Genomic DNA, 22,119 nt, shown 5'->3' with positions numbered 1-22,119 from the left:
CTGAGGTGTTTATGCAGGCAAACTTGTAACAAATGCTTTAAATACAAGAGAGTAACATATAATATGTTTATTTTGGAATTTAAGGATAAGCCTCCTATTGTATAGAGATAATATACATCTATTGCAATGAATTATATGGTTGGATTAAATAAATATTATTTGCTTAATCTAGTCCTGATTTTCTCAAAGTGGAGTCTGCACATGATCAGTCTCACAATCACATGGGATCTTGAATATTCACTTTCCTTGGCTCGCCTGAGACCTATGGAATCAGAATCACTTTGAGTCGCCCGAGATTCTGCATATAACAAACTCTGCATATGCACATTTACAATCTTCATGTCTTCTCTAGACTAAAATTTAAGAAACTTTGAGAAAGTTAGGTACACATCTTATATAAATTTGAAAAATCTAATGAATTTAGAATTAATGATTGGGGAAATTCTGGTAAATTGATTTAATACATTTTATTGCTTTCCCCATCAGTTATTACTCTCTAAGAATTCACCTAATTAGCTTACCATACAGAAAGTCAGGAAAAAATATATCTTCTTTTTAAACTTCTCATTCTCTGATGTGACCAGTGGCTAGAGGCATTAATTTGTGGTTTAAGAAATGAACACATGCATATTGTATAACACATCTATTGAGTATATTGCATCTCTGGCCTAGAATTTCAATTTTTTAATCCAACGTGTTTTCGATCATATTTTTTGTTAAGATTTGTTTTAATTAGAGGCAAGCTCAATGTGTTGTGAGAGAGATCTTAAATCAAACATTGCTCAGGTTGACAGTTTATTCAGTGATGTAGCATGTATGAGAACTCCTGCCCCAATGCCTGGAACATAATAGGTATCAGATAATGCATGTCCACCTGGCAGGCATCATTACTTTCCAAAGGTGGTAGTAAAGAGGGAAAGTATGAAAACCATCTCAGTGATAAGTCACCCTATACGAATGAAATCTTACTATTTATTTATTTATTTTAAAGATTTTATTTATTCATTTGAGAGAGAGAATGAGAGAGAGAGAGAGATCATGAGAGGGGGAGGGTCAGAGGGAGAAGCAGACTCCCTGCCGAGCAGGGAGCCCGAGGCGGGACTCGATCCTTGGACTCCAGGATCATGACCTGAGCAGAAGGCAGTCACTCAACCGAGTCACCCAGACACCCCGAAATCTTACTGTTTAAAAAGTAAAAAAAAGATTAGATCTTTCCAATACTATTAGCTAACATCTATCCAGTATTATTATGTAACATATACATTCTAAGCTGTTGACATGAGGTAGGTGCTTATAATTATCTCTATTTATTTATTTGTTTTTTTAAGATTTTATTTATTTATTCATGAGAGACAGAGAGAGAGAGAGGCAGAAGGAGAAGCAGGCTCCCCACTGAGCAGGGAGCCCGATGCGGGACTCGATCCCAGGACCCTGGGATCATGACCTGAGCTGAAGGCAGACGCTTAACCATCTGAGCCACCCAGGCACCCAATTATCTCTACTTTAATGATAAGTGAAGCACAGTGAGATTATTTATAAAGTTACCCAAGGTCAACCAACTGGTAAATAGTAAAATCTAATTATGAACTCAGAAAATCTGTCTCTAGAGATCACATCTGTTGTATCATGTCTTCCATTCAAGTTGTAGAACCATAGCTACTATAATGGGAAGGCACTTTTCTTTTTTTTTTTTTATTATTTTTTAAAGATTTTATTTATTTATTTGAGACAGAGAGAATGAGAGACAGCATGAGAGGGAGAAGGGTCAGAGGGAGAAGCAGACTCCCCGCCGAGCAGGGAGCCCAATGCGGGACTCGATCCAGGGACTCCAGGATCACAACCTGAGCCGAAGGCAGTCACTTAACCAACTGAGCCACCCAGGCGCCCGGGAAGGCACTTTTCATGTAAATGCTGTTGGGGAAGATGTATCATTTGATGTATCTTAGTGATAACTAAGTTTGCATCTTCCCACCAATTTTGCGTATTAAATATTTCTAATAATTTCTTTAAAAATATATGATACACCTAAAGTAAAAAGACTAATAGGAAGACAGTTTTAGGGTCCAAACAATCTGGGTTTAAGTGCTGGCTTCATGATTTATTAGCTGTGTGCAGATCACTTAAACTTTGAGTCTTAATTTTCTCATCTGCAAATGGGAATGATATTTACCCATACCATTACCATACAGAGTAGGGATGATCTATATATTAGTGCTCATTGAGCTCGTTGTACTCAATCAAATACAACTATTATAATTTAATGTATAGGATGCTATCCTGAAAGGGTGATGAGAATTTCTGTATTTTATATGAGACATATATTACATAATTATAACAATGCTATAAGTAGAGTTATCCTGAGCATAATTTCTAATATCAAAATCATTAAAACACTGTTTTATATTTAAATCTTTAAGTATCACAAATACTTAATATTTTGTTTAATCTCATTGTTCTTTGGGTAGAAGACATTGGCTGGGCTATCCCACAGATACTTAAACTCTTACTGTTTGTTCTTTTCAGCAAACTTACTTGATAACATGCTTTTGCGAAGTTCAGGAAAAGTAAATGTGGGCACCAAGAAAGAGGATGGTGAGAGTACAGCCCCCACCCCTCGTCCAAAGATCTTGCGTTGCAAATGCCACCACCATTGTCCAGAAGACTCAGTCAACAATATTTGCAGGTTGGTCATATAAATTATTTAAACCTCATTTTAACAAAAAGTCATGCTTTTTTGACTACGGAATTGTAGGCTGATGTTTTCCAAGAACACATTTTGGGGAATAGTGCCTAACTCCATTAACTCTTAGAGCTGTGCCTGTGTTTAGAAAAATATTAAATTGCATTTTGGCCTGAAATGGTGTTCTGATATTCTTCTTCCTTGCTGCAAATATCACACATGTACATAAACATAGAACACAAGTCCCAGGCTTGGGACAAGTGTCAAGGAGCAAAAGTCAAATGTTTTATTTCAAAAAACCTTGTCCCCAAAATAAATTCAATAGTAGGGGGTGTCATATGTGTGAGGATAATTTTTTTTGTTTTAACAATTCATCATGTCAATGGTGGTTAATATTTTGGAAAGAACACCTGAGTTGTTAGGAATATTCACTGGCTCTGGGAAACAGTAAAGTGATAGAGCTCACGTGATGAGTCTACCAGATGTTAGGAAAGACATTGCCAGAGTATTAGAGAATAAACTCCTTAGTGGATAATCATATCTGTATCAAAACTTTATTTGAAACTGGACTGTTTACCACTTTCTTTCTTACACATCTTAATGCAGCTACATCCATTTTTCTAGGCACTATAACCTGCCTTTACACCCCCCCCCATGGGGACAGCAGTGGGTAAAGAGGTATAGCATCATGAGGCCAATGTGCCCAGGGAGACATGGCAGAATAAACAGACAAGTGCAGATCTCAAGAGTTAAAGTGGCAGAAAAGCAGAATCTCTCTCAAGAAGGGCAATAGAACTAAATGGGAAGACGGGCTGCTAGGTTTGAAGTCCAGGCAGAATATCTGAGCAATCATTTGGAACCTCTTTACCCAGGAAGGAGCATGAAGCTGAGGTGAATGCTTTTTTTTTTTTCTTCCTGAGAAAGAAAGCATATCCTGAGATAGATAGCTCAAGAAATATATATTAACTGAATGACTGGGAAGAATGTTAGGTATATTCATAAATACATATCTCCTTTAATCAGCAAAACGACTCAGCATGGTAGGGCATGCTTATTTCTTACCATTCATTAGACGTAAGGAATTCACGGCCCAGAGAAGTCTAGTAACTCGGCTTTTATATGATAGAACAAAGTTGGGATCGCTGAGACTTGGGCCATGGTGAAATGATTCCAGAGCTCAGACGTATTTCCTGGGAAACACTACCTGTTTGTAGTAAATGGCAAAAGTATCAGGAAAATGTCAAAGTTTTCTGAAGAAAAAATTATCAGGAGAAAACATATTAGGGAGATATTTTACTGTTTTTCCTGAGTGTGTAGTAATTAAGAATAAATCTAGGTGTGTCATTTGAGCTATTTCCGGTGGTCATATGTGTAGGCCTTCCGAAATTATCCCAACTTTAAATATTTTGTCCTCTTCTCCCTGTAGGCCATTAGAGTGTCCTACGTTAACTCGGAGGAAAGTGATCAGACAGGGCTCACTGCAGTGCAGATGCTCTGTGTGGGAAGGAGAAGGTTGGCATGTTCAAAGAAGGCTGGTTTTCCTAACGTGCAGCGAGCAGGAGGAGGTGTGGCTGCAGTTGAGCCTGGAGCCAGGAAGGGTTACCCATGGCCTGGTAGGCTCTATTAAGAATGTTCGTCTTGGGGCGCCTGGGTGACTCAGTTGTTAAGCATCTGCCTTCGGCTCAGGTCATGATCCCAGGGTCCTGGGATCGAGCCCCGCATCGGGCTCCTGCTCGGCGGGAGGCCCGCTTCTCCCTCTCCCACTCCCCCTGCTTGTGTTCCCTCTCTCGCTGTGTCTCTCTCTGTCAAATAAATAAATAAAATCTTTAAAAAAAAAAAAAAGAATGTTCGTCTTGGGCGCCTGGGTGGCTCAGTCGGTTGAGCGACTGCCTTCAGCTCAGGTCATGATCCTGGAGTCCCGGGATCAAGTCCCGCATCGGGCTCCCTGCTCGGCAAGGGGTCTGCTTCTCCCTCTGACCCTCCGCCCTCTCATGTGCTTGCTCTCTCTCATTCTCTTTCTCTCAAATAAATTAAAAAAAAAAAAAAAATCTTTAAAAAGAATGTTCGTCTTATTCCTGGAAGCATTAGGAGGCCATGGAGGGGGCTTTGTTTAAGCAGGAGTAGCAGTAGTATTACTGTGGATTTCGGAAGGCCATGATCGTGGACTCGGGTGTTGCTGGCACAAGAGGGAGGTGCATGTGTTGGGGAGCTATTTAGAAGGAAAGTTTTATGTTGATGAACTGGATGTGCGAGGGGCCCAGAGGGGCTTCACAGGTTTTTGGAGGTACGTTTAGATGTACAGTGTAGGCTTTTAATGAAAGAGGACAGAGGGGAATATTTAAGTTCCACTCTGGACATGCTGAGCTTAAGGTTTTTGACACCTGCAAAGGGAGATACCAAAGAGTGGGCCATGGGATGTGGATCTGGAGCTGAGATGAAGGGTTTGCGGGAAGAGTCTAGAGTGAGTAGAACATGAGTCAGTTTTTGTTGTGAAACAAATGACTTACAACTGAAGACATTTATTTTTTCACTCCTGGGTCTACATATCGGCTGCAGCTGTGCTGGGTCCTGCTGGATTGGGTGGGCTTGGCATCGGCCTGCTCCACATGTTTGTTCATCCTCCTTGAACCAGAAGATAACCAGGGCATGTTCTTTCTCACTTGACTGGGAGGGAGCAACCTCTTGTACTTGTGGCATGTCCTCTAACATTTCACTTACCAAATCAAGTGATATGGTCAAGCTCAGCTTTGGAGAGAAGCCATGGCTAGGGCGGGGCATGAGTAATAGAACAATCTGGTAGACCAGAGTAGGACTGAGCCTTGATACATTTAATGCCTGGGTCAAAGAGGCTCTTCTCAGAAGATTCAGAATGAACAAAAAGCAGTGAGTATGGTAATCATTGAAGCCAGGTTTACAGAGGGAGGAAGTAAGGTCAGCTGTGTTAGAAGCTGTTAGAGGTCAAGTCGGATAAGAACCAAAACCTGGCGGTCAGATTTATTGACCTTGGTAAGTGCAGTTTAGAACTATGTATTCCAAAGTCCTGAATTCTTGACCGTCAGCCATCCCCTGAACCTAGATATCAAAGGAGTGAATATTCACTCTTGGGTAAAACGCACATCGTTTTTGCTAACAAGATTTTAACTCCATTTGAGTTTCCTGTGAGCTGAGATCAGTCGTGTGAATCACAGGGGCTGCTTTTGTTCCTGGGCCCCAAGACCTTAGAATAAATTCAGGCCTCCATTCTTGTAAGCCCACGATCTACTGTTTTGACTTCCAACAATCAGTACTTCTCATGCTATTTCTGGGGAAAGATACTCCCCCGCCCCATCAGTTGCACTGATACTTTTATAAAGTACAATAAAAATGAATTACTAGAAAATAAATTTTAAAAACTTACAAATTATATGTTCAAATTTTTCTATTTTTCTATTATTGAGACTCATTAGAGCTAAATTTATTGCTAGGCAAGTTTCTATTTCTGTATTAACTCCTCACAGACCAGTAACAAGCAGTTTGCTGACCTGCAAGGGAACACACTTGGGAGTAATATTGCATTCAGTCTTGCACTCCTAGGTAAACCAGTTCTAAAGCCCAGGGCATGCTTTGTTGAAGCTTAGATGAGGGCTCGTTCAAGCTGTGTGGCCTGAGACCTTGTAGTAGGCAGTTCTTAGCCAATCTGGGTATCCTATGTAGGTCTCAGGTACATTACCACTCCCATATTTCTGGACAGAATACTCTAAAAAAGTGGCCTGAATCAGGACTATATCCTACTTAAAAGAGATTCTGGAATCCCACCTGATAATTCAGAAAATATGTGTAAAGTTTGGAGGGTTTTTAAACTCTTCATAAGTAGCATCACTCACGTTACCAGCCAGCCAACACCAGGGCCAGACTCATTCTTGGCCTTGATTCCTATCCGGGGCAGGTGTGTCTGCTTCCCAAACCCGTGCTGTTTCCATTGCCTCATGGCATACATGTTAGAGGATGCAGTGCAAGGATGCTGAAGAAAGTATTAGAATCTTTTTTAATATCCACAACTCAAAATAAGGGGTGAAGCCATTGTTTTCTCTCTCTCAAGATAATATCTATCTTCTAAATATCTTTCCAGCTGTTACATTTGTGAATCCTTCCCATTCCTTTTCTAGATTTATTCCTTGGACCTGAGACTATCACTACACACCTTGAATGCTTCAAAGTCTCCTGCAATAACTCTTTACATGACTTTCACCATGCCAGTGTTTTGTCTTATTTTCAAGCCTTGTCTATTTTTTTGTCTCTGTATAATCTGGTCCTGCTTTATATATCCTTCCCTGTTTTACTTGACTTGGCCTGTGATAGTCATTTTTTGTTATTACTCACCACCTCTCTCAAGTTCGCCCAGACCCTCGCACAAGTCTATCCATTTCTAAAAATTATTTTTTACTCTTTTTCAGAGATGATTTTAAATACATTACCATTTATCTTACTGGGTTTGACCAAGAATTCTGCCTGGACAGTTTTCCAGGCTTACAGGTGTAATAAATCACATCGGATGTTTGCACGAAGGATGTGCATATGACACCAGGCTGTCTAAATGAAGAATTAGATAAGTCTCCCGACTGTACCTTGAAGAGTCACAGGGGGAAAAAAGGGAAAGCTTAGGGACCGTGAGCCTTTTTACAGTGTTTGCATTAACCCAAGACTTTTAAACCTCTTGCTGAATGTGATGATGCGAGTTTTCAGACAGGTGCTCCTGACCTAGGATCTCAGAATGTTTAAAATGCACATTGTTCTCCTCTGTTTATACATCTTCCATTGCATCCATTTTATTCCACTGTTGCTCAGACCATCTGAATATTGAGCTTTATGATCTTTTAAAGAACCATTGAAGATTTTCGAGCAGAGAAGGAAGATGTGAGGTTTCTCAGGAAGTGCTGTACACAGTCATTCCAAGTCCAGTGGGAGGGGGCAGGGAGGGCTGCTAGAAGGCTCTTGGAGCAATCTAAGTGAGAGACAGAGAGCATCTGCACGGGGTGGTGAGATGAGAATATACAAATGCTCAATTCATATAAAAATGAAGACAAATTCAAAAGATCTTGTAGCTCATAGAAAAAAATGAACAAAATGCCAAATCACTTGGAATGGCTGCTAGAGAAGGGCGTAAGATAGTTACACATTCTTGAAGATAAAGTAAAAGGCATCTCTCACGTTGGAACTTTATCAGTATTTTAACTTCACCTTCCTGTAGAGATACGACGTCTCAGAGCAAAAACTAGAGATGGGGCGCAGTAGTAGCCATATATGTTTTGCCCTCTTTCCCTCACTACTATGGGAATCTACCCATCTAAGATGATAAGGAAAAAAACATATACACTTTAGGATTCTATTACTTTGATAACTACCACTTTCAATATTATTCTTTGTTTTTTTCCCAAGTCTGTAGAAAACACCTTGACTAGCTTATGATTTCTATCCTTACTGCTAGAAGTTGAATGACTTGGTTTCTCCTAGGACTGTGGCATTCATAGACTATGAGCTCCCTCAGAGCTAGGGCTGCATCTTCCTCAGCTTGTGTCTGGGCATCTAACTCTGCCAGAATCATGTGCTCAATAAATGTTTGTCACATGAACTACTGTTAACAAAGATCTAAGCAGCTTTTACTGTTTTAGTTAATTAAAATTTACATGATTTAAATAACGGCTCTAAAGTTTGTATGTATTTTTGAGTTTATCTGTGACAGAAAACTTCAAAAACTTTCTTTATTCCCTTGAATGTGAAATAGGTATTTTAGAAGACAAAGATTCTCAAGGACTGATTTTAAAATCTACTTAAAATCAAACAGTCTTTCCAATCAATTCTGGCTGAAACCTAAAAGAAATTTGAAAGAAATTTAGGAATTCTAGTATTTCTCACATACTGAAATAAAACTGGAATAAATATTGATCAGTCAAGAGAGCTATAATCCTTATGGGCAGAGGGATCCATTTCAGCAGGTATCCATATATATAATTAATTTTTGTCAAGAGCAAATTTTAAACTACTCAGTAATTAATTTATTTGATAATTTAAAAAATATTTTAATAATATTATTTAATAATATTTTAATATTCCTGTCACCCTGATTGAGCAGAACAGATGAACTACTCTTAACCAATGCTTAAAAATTATTTTATAGTTACATTAATCTTTATCAAGATCTAAACTAGAAAAAACTTCTACAATAGTCCCTCCTCAACCGTGGTGGTCATGTATCTGAACAACCCTAGCATCTGCAACAGGGAAACATAACATCTTAGTGGAAGAATAGAGGTAAAGGGACCACATCCTGAGTAAACCTTACAAACACTTGATTCACTAAAACAAAACAATAAAGAGAGCACCTTAGATAAAGATGCTGGCAGTGCAACTTTAGACATTTATGGAATTGGTTTCTGACTATTCTACAAGAACTTATGAAGGAATTGGAGTCCAAGAGGCAGTTTATGAACCCAATTCGACTACAAATGAGAGGAGTGCAGGCTCTGGATGCACATCCATCCAAAACTTTGGGCCTCGTATATCCATTTCTTACTCGCTTGCTTGCTTCTTACTGAAAATCTCTTGAGGAAGTTAATTCCTGAATGATCTCTCTAGATGTTCTAGACACTTCTTTGCTTTTGGAGTTTTGGGCAGATTCAAGGAGCCAGAAACCTGTGGCACCATCCGATGGTTTTAACAAAAGTTCATCATCAGTGCTTTGACTTCACATGACCTATAAATTCTCAAATGCTTTGCTTTTTCATAAATTAACATAATATTGAGAGGCAGTCAGTGATGATGACTGATCCCCTTGGTATGCAACTGTTCTATTTTGTTCATGATTTGTCTTTACCTGTAATATAGGGGCAGCATTTTTGAAATGTTACATCAATTTCCTTTTTTTAAAAATTCATTATCACTACTGTAACCAGATGGCATCCCTGTATATACATCTCACTGCTTTCAGTTTTTTTAAAAATGGTTTCTACTTGTGTTTTCTTCATGAGGCTTCATTTCTTCTTGTTACCACTTTCAACACCGTGGGAATACTGGGGTAATAATAATCAATATAAAACTTTTAAAAACTAAGCTTAAACATGGCAGCCAGGCAGCAGAATATTCAAATAAGCCAGTGCCAAGACTTAATTGCCTTTTGTGACAGTCAGCAGCCGTCTCTCAGTGGAGGGAGTTGAACAGCTCTGACTCAGGAGCACAGCTTGGTTTACATTTATGTTTGCTCAAGAATTGAAAGTTCTCAAGTGATTCTTAAGCTTCTATAATTGCACTGCTCCTTTGCAGTTAGTGTCCCTTGCTAGCTAGTAATTTCAATGAGAAGCTTATAAATTATTTTTGCATTGCTTTGTTTTGCACCTGGGTGGCTCAGTCGGTTAAGCGTCTGCCTTCGGCTCAGGTCATGATCCCAGGGCCCTGAGATCAAGCCCCCCATTGGGTTCCCTGCTCAGCGGGGGAGCCTGCTTCTGCCTCTCACTACTCCCTCTTGCGCTCTCTTTCTCTCTCATGAACAAATAAAGTCTTAAAAAATAGTATTTTTGCTTTGCTGCAGATAGTATGCACTTGAAATGGTTCTCTAACCTTTCGGCTTGTCCTCCAGCTCCATTTTTGGTTTCTGTCCCAGTTGATAACTTAGGGGACACTGACTTTTCTCCAGGACTTCTCTCCTCCTCCACACCCTCTTTGTATTTTTAGCTCCACAAGGGAGTGTATTTTTATTTTTTTTAATTTTTATTTATTTTTTTATTTTTTTAAAGATTTTATTTATTTAACAGAGAGAGACATAGCAAGAGCAGGAACACAAGCAGGGGGAATGGGAGAGGGAGAAGCAGGCTTCCCGCAGAGCGGGAAGCCCGATGCGGGACTCGATCCCAGGACCCTGGGATCATGACCTGAGCCGAAGGCAGACGCTTAACGACTGAGCCACCCAGGCGCCCAAGGGAGTGTATTTTTAAGGCTTGAATTTACTCTCCCTGATTTCTTTATGTTTCCCGGGACATTATCAGAGTAACTTGCTAACAGCTTAACCAACTTTTTAAATTCTCTTTTTTGATCTTTATGAGTGTCTTTCCATATATTCAGATTTTCAGTAAGGGAAACTCATAAATAAGGAGAAATTAATCTTTTTAGATTTAACGTATTGTATCACTTTTTCTAGCTGTGAAGTCCTAATGTCAGAAAATTGAGGTGACTTTATTTCTGATAATTCCTGAATTTTATTTTTGATGAGAAATAGAAGTTGCACATATGGTCTAAATGGGAAGGAAAGGAATAAAAAAAAAATCACATGGGTATTATTTGCTCTTATTGTTTAAATTTCTAAGGGACAGCTCTTTTATTTATTGCCTTCAGTGTTTACATGCTTTAGATTTTCACAGCAATTTCAGTAAATTGGCTAAAATGCCCCCAAAGAATTCAGAGCAAGGGCTGTTCAGAGGCAGTCTTTCTTCCCTGACAATATTCATGCATTTGACCTTAGTCTAACAAAGAGATTTATCATTGGCCCTTCTTAGTCATTCGTTAGTATATTTGAACTTTGCAGGTCTAGTTCTTATAAACCGAGGCATTCTGGATCACTTGAGGGTTACAAACTGAGTAAACAATTCTAAGGGTGTTGATGCTAACTGGAGGGCTAATGTATGGCAGAATACTGCTACCACTGATACCGAATAGACAAGCCCACAAATCACGGCTAATGCCGGCCGTGCTCAGAGCTTTCCTCCCTTGACCTTCCAGGGCGACGTTGCCATATCTGTCTTGGTTGCTGAGCAAGCATATGTATGAGAAAAAGATGGAGATATAATTTAGTATTTTATTTCTTAGCACACGCAGTAGTGGTTGGTGACTAACATCAGGAGTCTGCTGGCATTCATCACCCTAACTTGTGAAGACAGTAAAGTCTGTTTATAAATAGTTCTGTATGTCAGAGTTCTTGTTTTCCAGATTTGGCCCCAGGAGAGGAGAGTGCAAAATGCGGGGATGAAGGAAGCAAGAGGTCCTTGACTCAAGGCCTCATTCTGTTACCGTTTGTTCTGTGACCTTGTATACATTTATTAGACTCCCTAACTTTAATTTCCTCATCTGTAAAATAGAAATAATACCACTTTCTTTCCATTGTTGTTGAGAGGATTAAATGAGATAGAATAAGTAATTTTTTTGTTTAAATCTAGAAAGCCATACAGAAATTTAGAATTTTGTTTCTTTGCTTTCTGTGGTCTTGTTAAGACCCCTTCTTTCTGTTCTTCATCCTCACCTCCCCCCTCCCCCAGTGCTTACAACAAAGCTTGATGTTTCCATATGACAGATCAGCCCCAAAGTAGAGGGACCAAATGGCAGAATCTTAGCTCGGTGATGCTGTGCTGATCCCAGCTCCTACCTGTCTTTCTTTTGGTGCCTTAGTAAGAGATAAGTTTATTTCATTTGGAGCAAATAGAACCAGCATAAATGTTCACCTGCATGGGGGCAAACTCCTGCTGGGCCTCTTATTTGCTGTAAGGCCCTTGAAAAATTGCTCAAGCTCTCTGAGCCTCATTTGAAGGTGAGAATAATACTGCCTTCCTCACAGGGTCATTTTTCTGGATTTGTGGAGGTGATGCCTATAGAGGGCCAAAGCAGGTGTTTAGTAATTGGTATATGTGATTATTAATGGCGTATGTTACATGGTAAGTTTGGCTCCTTCTTTCTCACAAGTTTCTAGACAGAGAAAATATTACCAAATGTTTTATGGTTATTAAATCAAATTTCATAAAAGGAAGTTTTGGAATTCTCTTAACAGATTGTAACCTGTAATGATCATCGGCTTTGTCCTTATGTGTAATAAAACAAATGATAAACATGTTCCTTTCCCCGTACACACACACACACACACACTTACTTTGCCTGTTTGGTCTTTAGCACAGATGGATATTGTTTCACAATGATAGAAGAAGATGACTCTGGGATGCCTGTGGTCACTTCTGGATGTCTAGGACTAGAAGGCTCGGATTTTCAGTGTCGGGTAAGGAAGATAAGTTGATTCTACTTTGTAACCTTTCATTGCTAGCTTTCAAACAGTCAGGTTTCAAGTTAGATAAAACAATTGCTTTTTTTGACTAGCCCGATTTTTTTAGTAAGTTGGAAAATAATTTGAAAATTCTCTCATTGGGCCAATTCTGCCTTCATTTCAAAATCAAATGTTAATTTCTTGCTTAGTGACTCATTGGGTCATCTTGCTCAGATTCCAGTTTAGTTAATTGCATTAATCCAAGCCTTCTTCCTCAGTTTATAACTATGTGCCCTGGTTATTACAAATGTAACAGTAGTTTTGTTGAAATGCAGAAGCTGTGGTAAGATAATACATGGGAATTTAAGAGAAATTTTCTAATAGAAAATAACATTTTCAGGATGTTTGAGAAAAAATTATCAGAATTTTAAGTGAGCTCTCTAAATAGTGTTCTTTAAAAAGTTTTAGATTATGTGACTTTGAAATTTAGGGGAACCCACTAATAGCTTTTGGGTTCAACTTTAGGACACCCCCATTCCTCATCAAAGAAGATCAATTGAGTGCTGCACAGAACGGAATGAATGTAATAAAGATCTACACCCTACATTGCCTCCACTGAAAAATCGAGGTAAGGAGGGGGAAGCTTTGGGGCTGGAAGAGCTTTGGGCACAAAGAAAATAAAAACCAGAATTGCTCTTTCTTTCCTAAATGATGTACCTGTATCATTTTCCACTGCTGGGGCAGGGGACCGAAGCCAGATGCCATAATTCAAGTCGTTCTTGGAAAAGTAGTCATATGTGGCTTCATGCTGGAGAATCTTTTCTTAAACTTCTTCCCACTTCCCTGTAAAACCTTGAGGTCCTGGAGCTTGTAGTATGTTTCAGGAGCATAAAGGAGGAAGACAGTGTTTTATGCTTACCTCTAAGTGTTACTCAGAAGTTGCACTTCTCTCAAAAACTGCCAGTTAGGCTAACATGCATTAAAAAAATAAAGGACTGAATTGGATTATTTGCTGGATGTATTTCTTTTTGTCTGTGCTGGAGCAACTACATTTTAGTCAAATCATATGTCAGTGTATTGATAGAATGAGAAAGATGTCTAGAGAATTTAATTTCAAAACTTACACATTTAAGTGTTGCTCATGGAAAAAAAGACAAATACTGCAACCTAAAAGACTTTTTGTTAAAAACTGCTCCCATGTTTCCTTTCTTTTCCTTGCTCTCACCATAAAATAAATGACTGGAATTGTCACAGAGTCCTAAAGCTTAAGTCTTATGTAAGTGGTTTAAAATGATTTCTCATGATTGATTTTATTTCTTGAGAAAATCTTCCTAACAAAATATAATGACATTTCATGGTTTTGATGATAACATTTTATAACACTTGTTTCTGCTGAAGCCCAGAAAGCTTTAAAGGATTGATTCATAATAATTCACATAAAACATTCACAGACAGCTTTTTTATTTTCAGTCAGCATGGTAGGCATTAGGGATACAGAAATGGATGAAGAAAATTCCTGCTCTCAAGACATGCCCACTGGGATGTGAGAAATATGTAAATATTTAAATTATATTTGGTCAGGAATATCTTAGTAGAGTTAAATTATAAGTGTAGTAAGGACATAAATGGGTCAGTGGTTTACTCTGCCTGGAGTGGGAGGATGTCAAAAGAGCTTCATAGAAGTGACACTTGAACAAGACTTTAAGGATGAACAGGAATTCCCTAAGTGCTAAGACAGGAATAAAAATTTTTAAAAATTATAATGAGTAACATAAGCCAAGTATTATGTTCAGTATCACATTAATTAACTCATTTGAGTCCCACCACAATCCTAAGAGGTACTTAGAATTATTCCTTGTTTAAAGGTGAGGAAATTGCAGCACAGAAAGGTTACCTAATTTTCCCAAAGTTGCACAGCCTCTTGGTAGCAGTGACTCTTAACAGAGGCAGTAGTAAATGCAGAGATTTGGTTTGCAGGACTTGAGAAGCATTTGCAACATACAAGCATAGCAAACAGCATGGCTGGTTGGAGAAAATCTCAATTAAGTTGTCTAAAAGCCTCATTATTTAAAGTAGGTCCGTAGATCTGCTCATTAGTATCACTTGGAACTCATCAGAAATGTGGAATCTCCAGGCGCCTGAATGGCTCAGTTAAGGTGACACTTGATTTTGGCTCAGGTCACGATCTCAGGGTTTGAGATAGAGTGTGGCGTGGAGCTCCGTGCTGGGAGTGGAGCCTGCCTAAGATTCTCCCCGTCCCTCTCCTGCTCTCCCCAGCTCACTTGCGCTCTCTCAAATAAATAATAAATAATAAATAAATAACTAAAAATTAAATAAGTGTGGAATCTCTGGCCCCGCCCCAGACTACTAAACTTATTTTTTAACAGTATTCCTCAAGTGATTTGTAGGCACATTACACTTTGGGTAATACTTCCTGTAGAAAAAGGACCTTTATGTGGGTATAGCTAGCACACTTGGCCTCACTATGTGAGTTTGATAACACTTTGTTCAAAGAGAAGTCTGCTAATGTCAAATTGCTGTAAACTTCTAAATGTTTACTTTCAGGTTTTGTAAGCATTTTCTTGTGAACCAGTTGCAGAAAGTTGGCTGTTTATAGACACTTTTGAAGAGCACTGATATAGGGGCTTATGTATTGGGGATGGGGGAGGGAGGAGGGTGAGAAATGGTTGGACGTGAAGGTAGAAGTGCTAGATTTTAGGAACTCTTCCCTCAAGGAGAAAAGGTTGCTTACATGCAAGTGAAAGTGCTGTGTCCTAGAAGTTGCTGTAGGGTTTAGGAAAATGCGGACTCTTCCTATTGCTAAAGGGCTGTAGTGCACATATTGTCCTGTAGATGGAGCCATATTCTAGTTAGCACTAGACAGCTGAGGGAATGTTCTCTGAGGAGGTTGAGAATGTAGGGACTTTTAAATATAGTAGAATAAGTCTCTAGGGAATGGAGTGAAAAGGCTTTGACTAAAAAGACAGCAGCATAATCCTTGTTTTAGAGCAGTATGGGAAGGAGGACGTAGGAATGGTTGGTGCAAAATACCAAAATTATACAAGGTGGTAGGCTTGGGTGGAATTTAGTGGCATTAAGGTTTACTGCTTTGAACTTTGGTGCCTAGGTGAGTTCTCTGCAGATTCCACCTCACCCTTCTGGCGCAGTCATTTTGGGGTCCAGTAAAAGTCACTGTAGGCTGCAGTCTGAGAATGCAGGCATTTTTTTAACACAGGTCTACCATAAAACTGCTTTTTAAATTTTTTTTTTCTCTTTAACCTCCACCATATGCACCGGCCATGGCCAGTGGTTTAAGAGGAGAGTGGGATGGGAGAAGTTCTGGGTGGACACATCCCCTGGGTCCTGCAGACCCACTGCTTAATGGGAAGGGGCATGGTTGGAGGGAGCCAGAGGGGAACCCTCTAAAGCTCAGAGCCCAGGCTGATTTTCTGGCCTGGGGTCTGTGACAATCATCCTCATAATTGTGATATTTGCTAATGAGAATGGGGTGCTTACTTACTGTGGCTCTTTCCTAAGTACTTTACGTATACTAACTTACTCAATCCTCATCACCTGATGAGGAAGGCATTGTGTTATTATCTCCATTTCACAGACAGGCAGGCTGAGGAACAGCGAGGTTAAGTACCGTGTGAAGATTACCTAGCTAAAGTAGTAGAGATAGAAATGGGCCAATATTGTCATCTCATGGCATCTTCCACAGAGAGCTCTGAATGACATCCCCCCCGCCAAAAAAAAAAAATGGTTTTCCTTATGTAAGAGTTAGGAAACTCTCAATAAAATAATGGTTAGCCATGGCACCTAGTTAATCGATAAGCAACATTACCTTAAAGCCTTCTGATTATTATATTTGCTTTGCTTTATTTATTAAATTAGCATTTCTCTCTTATGATATTGGAGGGTTGCTCCCTCACTCCTGTGTGCTGGTACATGCTGGCTCACTCTGCCCCCTCCCTTCCTTCTAAATTAACATTTACTACGTCCCACTTCTGTAGTAGCCAGTGGTTCTCAAACTTTAGGTGCAACAGAATTCACCAGGAGGGCTTGTTAAAACACAGATTACTGGCTCCACCCAGAGTTTGATTCAGTATATCTGAGCGGGCCCCAGTCATTTGCATTTCTCAAGTGTTCCCAGGTGTTGCTGATGCTGTTGGTTCAGAAACCACACTTTGAGAACCCCTGTACTCGGCATTGCCTAGTAGATTATTATGTATTATTATAGCAGATCCATTATAAATCTGTATGTCAGATGACTAGAAAGCAGAGAGTATGTTTTCGGACGACTAGCAGGCTGAAATACCCAGCTCACCATTTTGGTTGTTGTTGTTCTTGTTCCTTATGTAATTTCTCTTCCAAAAAAGGTAAATGAATAACCATATCGCAAAACATCTGTATTACTAGATGCTCCATAATAGCTTAGGCGAGGTTTCATTACTAGAGATCAGAGAAGTACTAAGTATATGGGTAAAAACCTGCAAATAATTTGTCCTTATTAAAAACAAACAAGAAAATCTTTTCTACTAATTCAGAATTTTCTGACTTTTTTTTTTAAACTTAGGTACATTTAGCAGGAAATTAGAGATACACAATCCCATGCAACAAGTATTTATCAACGTTTATTTATGCCTTGAAATTTTATTTGTCATCTTCTGTTTTGAAAAAAAGATGAAGGGCAGCCAGAATACCATTTAAATTCTTTGATGAATACTGGTCTTCCTTTTGCTTTTGCTTATCCCCTTCAGCACCAGAAAAGCAGAACATCCTAGGATAACATTTTTTCTCTCGAAGGAGGAAATATGGAAAGTTATTGGATCAAATGCAGCACCTTCACATAAACAGTAAAATATGATCTGGGAAGCCCAAGTAACATTGCAGCTGGTGCTAAGAGTCGGAAGAGATGTCTGTTTTGATGGAGAGGCTTATAGGGAGAAGTGGTGGTGCCCTGGCGTCTGGCTCCTTGCCTGCAGAGCTGATCAGGGCACCAGAATGCTGGGAGGAATGATGTATGTCTGGACTTTCAGCATCAGATGGTTTGACCAAGATACTGTGAGTAAAATGCTCTCTTGAAATTGTGTGTAAGCAGGAGAAACTGATGAGATTCCCCCCCCCATGACTTATTTTTGTTTAATTTTTTAAATGAGCGCTTAAAGAAGTGAATGGTGTTGAAATGAACAGAAGCTGTTGCTTTATTAAATGGGATCCTCTAATTTGGCTTTTATAAAATCAAAGAAAGTTTATATGATTTTTTGAAATAGATATATTTATGTGTTAAAATATAGTATTTCCTCATATATGTCAAATGTATACTTCGTAGAAAATGTATCAGAAATAACATTCTGTTTTGAAATATGGTAATCTCAGTGTAGTTTAAGTCAAATTATAGTACAGAACTTGCAAAGTTAAAATTTATCTTATTTTCCTACTCTGTTAAAAAATATATTCAGAGGAATTTACAGATTTGCTTCAAAATGTTATTCTTTAGCTTAGATATTGCCAATTAGAAATCAAAATCTGTAGGGAACAGTTATTTAACCAATGAAACCTCTCCCTTGTTCTCCACAACACAGATAGATTGAATATATAATAGTGTCCAGAATACAAAGATGAGTTTCAGAATTTTCCTTCTGATACATATATTATGCCCTTGGCAGTATGAACCAATGCATGAGTCTAAGCTTAAATTACTTGCCAGAGAGTAGCTCTAGCATTTCTTGGAATGTTTAGCTCCTAACTATTTCTAGGTAACTTTGTATTTGAGACAGATGAGAGTAATTTAGAAATAGTCTTTTTCTTCTCACTGAACACAATAATCTGGATATAAAAATTCTGTCCTCAGAATCATAAATACAGAGAACAAACTGATGGTTGCCAAAGGGGAGTAGATTGGATGTGCAAAATAGCTGAATGGGATTAAGAGGCACAAACTTCCAGTTATAAAATAAATAAGTCATGGTTATGAAAAACATAGCATGGGAAATTTAGTCACTAATACTGTAATAATATCGTATGGTGCGGATGGTAACTACACTTCTCCTGGTGAGCACAGTTTATTGTCTAGAGCTGTTGAATGACTGAAACTAATATGTCAACTGTATGTAAAAACAAAAATAAGTAAATAATAAAATTACCATTAACGAAATCTGTCTTAACCAACTGTGTTACCAAGAAATATAATCCTAAATATTTTTATGCAGGAAAATAACTAGAAAATTATGTCTTTGTTGTTACAGTCCATTTACTTCTAGATGTTACTATAAGAGAGAACCCAATATAAGATGGAAGTAAGTTACTTTTACAGTATTCTTTGCTGACTAAAATCCTCTGATAAAAATATGCTTTTCAGGTGCTTTGTGCTCTATTAGTTGAAAGATATCTCTAATTTATCCATGATTATAATATTGAGAGCACATGCAGAGATGTCTTTGGGCAATCTTATTTCCAAGATTCTTTCTAGCTACACAGTTTTTTTCTTCCATTTCTTATTGCAATTAGGAACCATCTTACGGCCTGATTAAAAACAAAACAAAACAAAACAAAACCAAACAGGCCCTGACATTTTAAACAGTTAGAAACTGCTTACTGATCAAAGAAGAGACAAGTAGTGACAGAATGCTGTTTTGTTAAGAAACCACCGGTGATTCTTACTTGCTTCTAAGAGTGCCCCAGACTTGCCCGGAGGGTTCTCCGTTCTACTTCCTTGAGCAGCTCGAGCGACAGTGCAGGTAAAGATCTGCTGCCCTAGGACAGAACTGTGCGCGCTGTTCTTTTCCTGATAGGAATCGGGAAGGGTTCGCTTTCTGAGACTCTGGCAGTGACTTGAATGTTTACATTGTTAATGCTCGAAGCACAGGTAATGGCAGATTAAAACACGACCAGCATGACCAACAGAAACAAAGGGTTTATTGATAAAGATCGCCTATTCATGACAGAAGACAAGAAGGCAGTAGATGAGGTTGCAGGGATTAGGGGCAAAGAAAAGGAAAATGGGAGGTAATGCTAGCCTTAAGAAAAAAGAGCTTGAGGGTTGAGGAAAGAATCCCTTAGATCCTTTCTAGTCTCGTTGCTCTCATAAATCAGACATCGAATAAGATGGGTAATAAATACAGTGTTCTAACAATTCAGAGTGTATTCTGCACTTACATGGAAAGAGGCAGTGAGCCTGAGAGGTTTAGTACAATTAATCACTTGAATGAAAAAGTGTTCTGTATGCAAATACTGATCATCCGTTGTGCTTCAGTAGTTAGCTCTTGTAATTTTAATTGAGTATCCAGCATTTTTTTTTTTTTTTGCAGACTCAGGCTTTTTGCCTTTGTTATCCTTAAAATTGGAAACCTGTTTTACGCGAAGTTTCCAGGGACGGTGTTTGCATGTATATGCACCATGGCATGTGTGCACCTGCATGTGTATAGACACAGTGAATTGGGCTCTCACCGGCCGAGGGATTGTGCTCACCTGGGCTTTATTGCCTATAGCCTAATGGAGGGAAATTTTGCGAAACAATTCATTATGTAAAAATCTTGGCCTCTTTAAGAGTCTGCAGATTATTTTCCAGATTTCCTAATAAGTAACACTTTTCAGACACGCATGTGCTACTTTATATGATCTCTGTGAGCACTGAAGCCTGAGGGCTTTTTGGACCTGTCCTGTCGTGGGTCAAGTTCCTGAACTCCTTTTTATCTGGGCCATTCGCAGTGTTTCTGAGGTGGTTTATATAAAACTGCTTTTCTTTAATGGTCTCTTATTTAGTCTTTTCGGATGCAGATTACTTCCATTAATATCTTGCAAGTACTGTAGATCATAAATAATGGTTAAACATATGTTTTAATGTAAAATGTATAAATGTGAGTAAATCATCACATTAATCATAACAGGATTTGGACAAGAAATTAGTATAAAGATCTGTGGATTTTAATTTATAACAAAAATGCAAATATTTCAAAGTAAGATTTATTTTCCGTTTATATGTTCATGTTAATTTCCTCATTTTGATAGTTTTATTACCATTTTGTAAAAACAATGTCCTTGTTCTTAGGAAGTGCATTCTGAAGTGTTTATGGGTAGGGACATTATATTTGTAACTTCAAATGATCTACAAATCATACATATAAATAAATATAAATATGAATATGAATACAAATATATATGGACAGACACAAAGACATCCATACTGAGAGAGCAAGAGAATTATAAAGCAAATATGGTAAACATTTAAAAATGGGAAATCTCTGGGAAGGGCACATTAGAGCTCTTTATCCTTACAGGTTTTCTATAAGACTGAAATTATTTCAACATAATTAAAACATATGTTCACACTGATGGTGAAATAGAAACTGTTGTAATCTTTTTTTTTTTTAAGATTTTATTTATTTATTTGACAGAGAGAGACACAGTGAGAGAGGGAACACAAGCAAGGGGAGTGGGAGAGGGAGAAGCAGGCTCCTGGCTGAGCGGGGAGCCCAGTGTGGGGCTCGATCCCAGGACTCTGGGATCATGACCTGAGCCGAAGGCAGACGCTTAACGACTGAGCCACCCGGGTGCCCCTGTTGTAATCTTTTTAAAAGGATATTTTGACAAAATGTATGAAAAGCCTTAAAATATATATTCTTTGAACTAATAGTTCTACTTCTAAGAATCTAGATTAAGGAAATAATCACTGACATGTGCAGTGATGTACATTTAAGAGTGTTCACAGAATTTTATGTATTTCGGCAAGGATGTATCACAGAAAAATCCTTACAATCTTCTAAATATACATTATCAGGGGGCGCCTGGGTGGCTCAGTCGTTAAGCGTCTGCCTTCAGCTCAGGTCATGATCCTAGGGTCCTGGGATCGAGTCCCGCATCGGGCTCCCTGCTCCGCGGGAAGCCTGCTTCTCCCTCTCCCACTGCCCCTGCTTGTGTTCCCTCTCTCACTGTCTCTCTCTCTGTCAAAAAATAAATAAAATCTTTTAAAAAATATATATATACATTATCAGAAGACTCACTTTCTAATTAGGACGTGTCTGTGTATATACTATGTGGTCTTTAAAACTCAGGTTGTAGGGAAAAAATTTATTGTTTTGGAAAATATTCACGATATTATCAATGAAAATAATCTAGTTATAGAGCATCGTTTTTTTTTTTTATTATTGTGGTAAAATACACATACCATAAAATTTACCATCTTAACCACTTTTCAGTGTAAAGTCCAGTGATACAACCATCACCCTCCTCCATCTCCGTAGGTCTGTTCATCTTGCAGGCTGTAACTATACCCATTAAACATTAATTTCCCTCGGCTCCTGGCAACCACCATTCTACTTTTTGTCTTTTGATTTTGACTACTCTAAATATCTCATAGAAGTGGAATCATACACAATATTTGTCTTTTTATTACTGGCTTATTTCACCTGATATAATGTGCTCAGATTCATCGTGTTGTAGCATATGT

General features: G+C 38.5%; 1 protein-coding gene across 7 annotated transcripts in view; it reads left to right on the top strand.

Annotated features, from left to right (window-relative positions):
• Positions 1-22,119, top strand: part of BMPR1B (bone morphogenetic protein receptor type 1B) — a 157,933-nt gene that overhangs the window by 107,014 nt on the left and 28,800 nt on the right. For all 7 annotated transcript variants that reach the window (XM_035004480.1, XM_035004482.1, XM_035004481.1 and 4 more), the window contains 3 exons: positions 2,524-2,683; positions 12,584-12,686; positions 13,197-13,299. In XM_035004480.1, the coding sequence (XP_034860371.1) occupies positions 2,541-2,683; positions 12,584-12,686; positions 13,197-13,299 (349 nt within the window). In that variant the 5' untranslated portion in view covers positions 2,524-2,540. The remainder of the gene's footprint in view (positions 1-2,523; positions 2,684-12,583; positions 12,687-13,196; positions 13,300-22,119) is intronic.

The sequence above is a fragment of the Mirounga leonina genome, unplaced genomic scaffold (genome assembly GCF_011800145.1).
Source record: "Mirounga leonina isolate KUSES-001 unplaced genomic scaffold, KU_Mleo_1.0 Mir_129, whole genome shotgun sequence".
Taxonomy (NCBI): domain Eukaryota; kingdom Metazoa; phylum Chordata; class Mammalia; order Carnivora; family Phocidae; genus Mirounga; species Mirounga leonina.
Note: the sequence above shows the minus strand (reverse complement) of the source record. Positions and strands in the feature narration are given on the sequence as shown.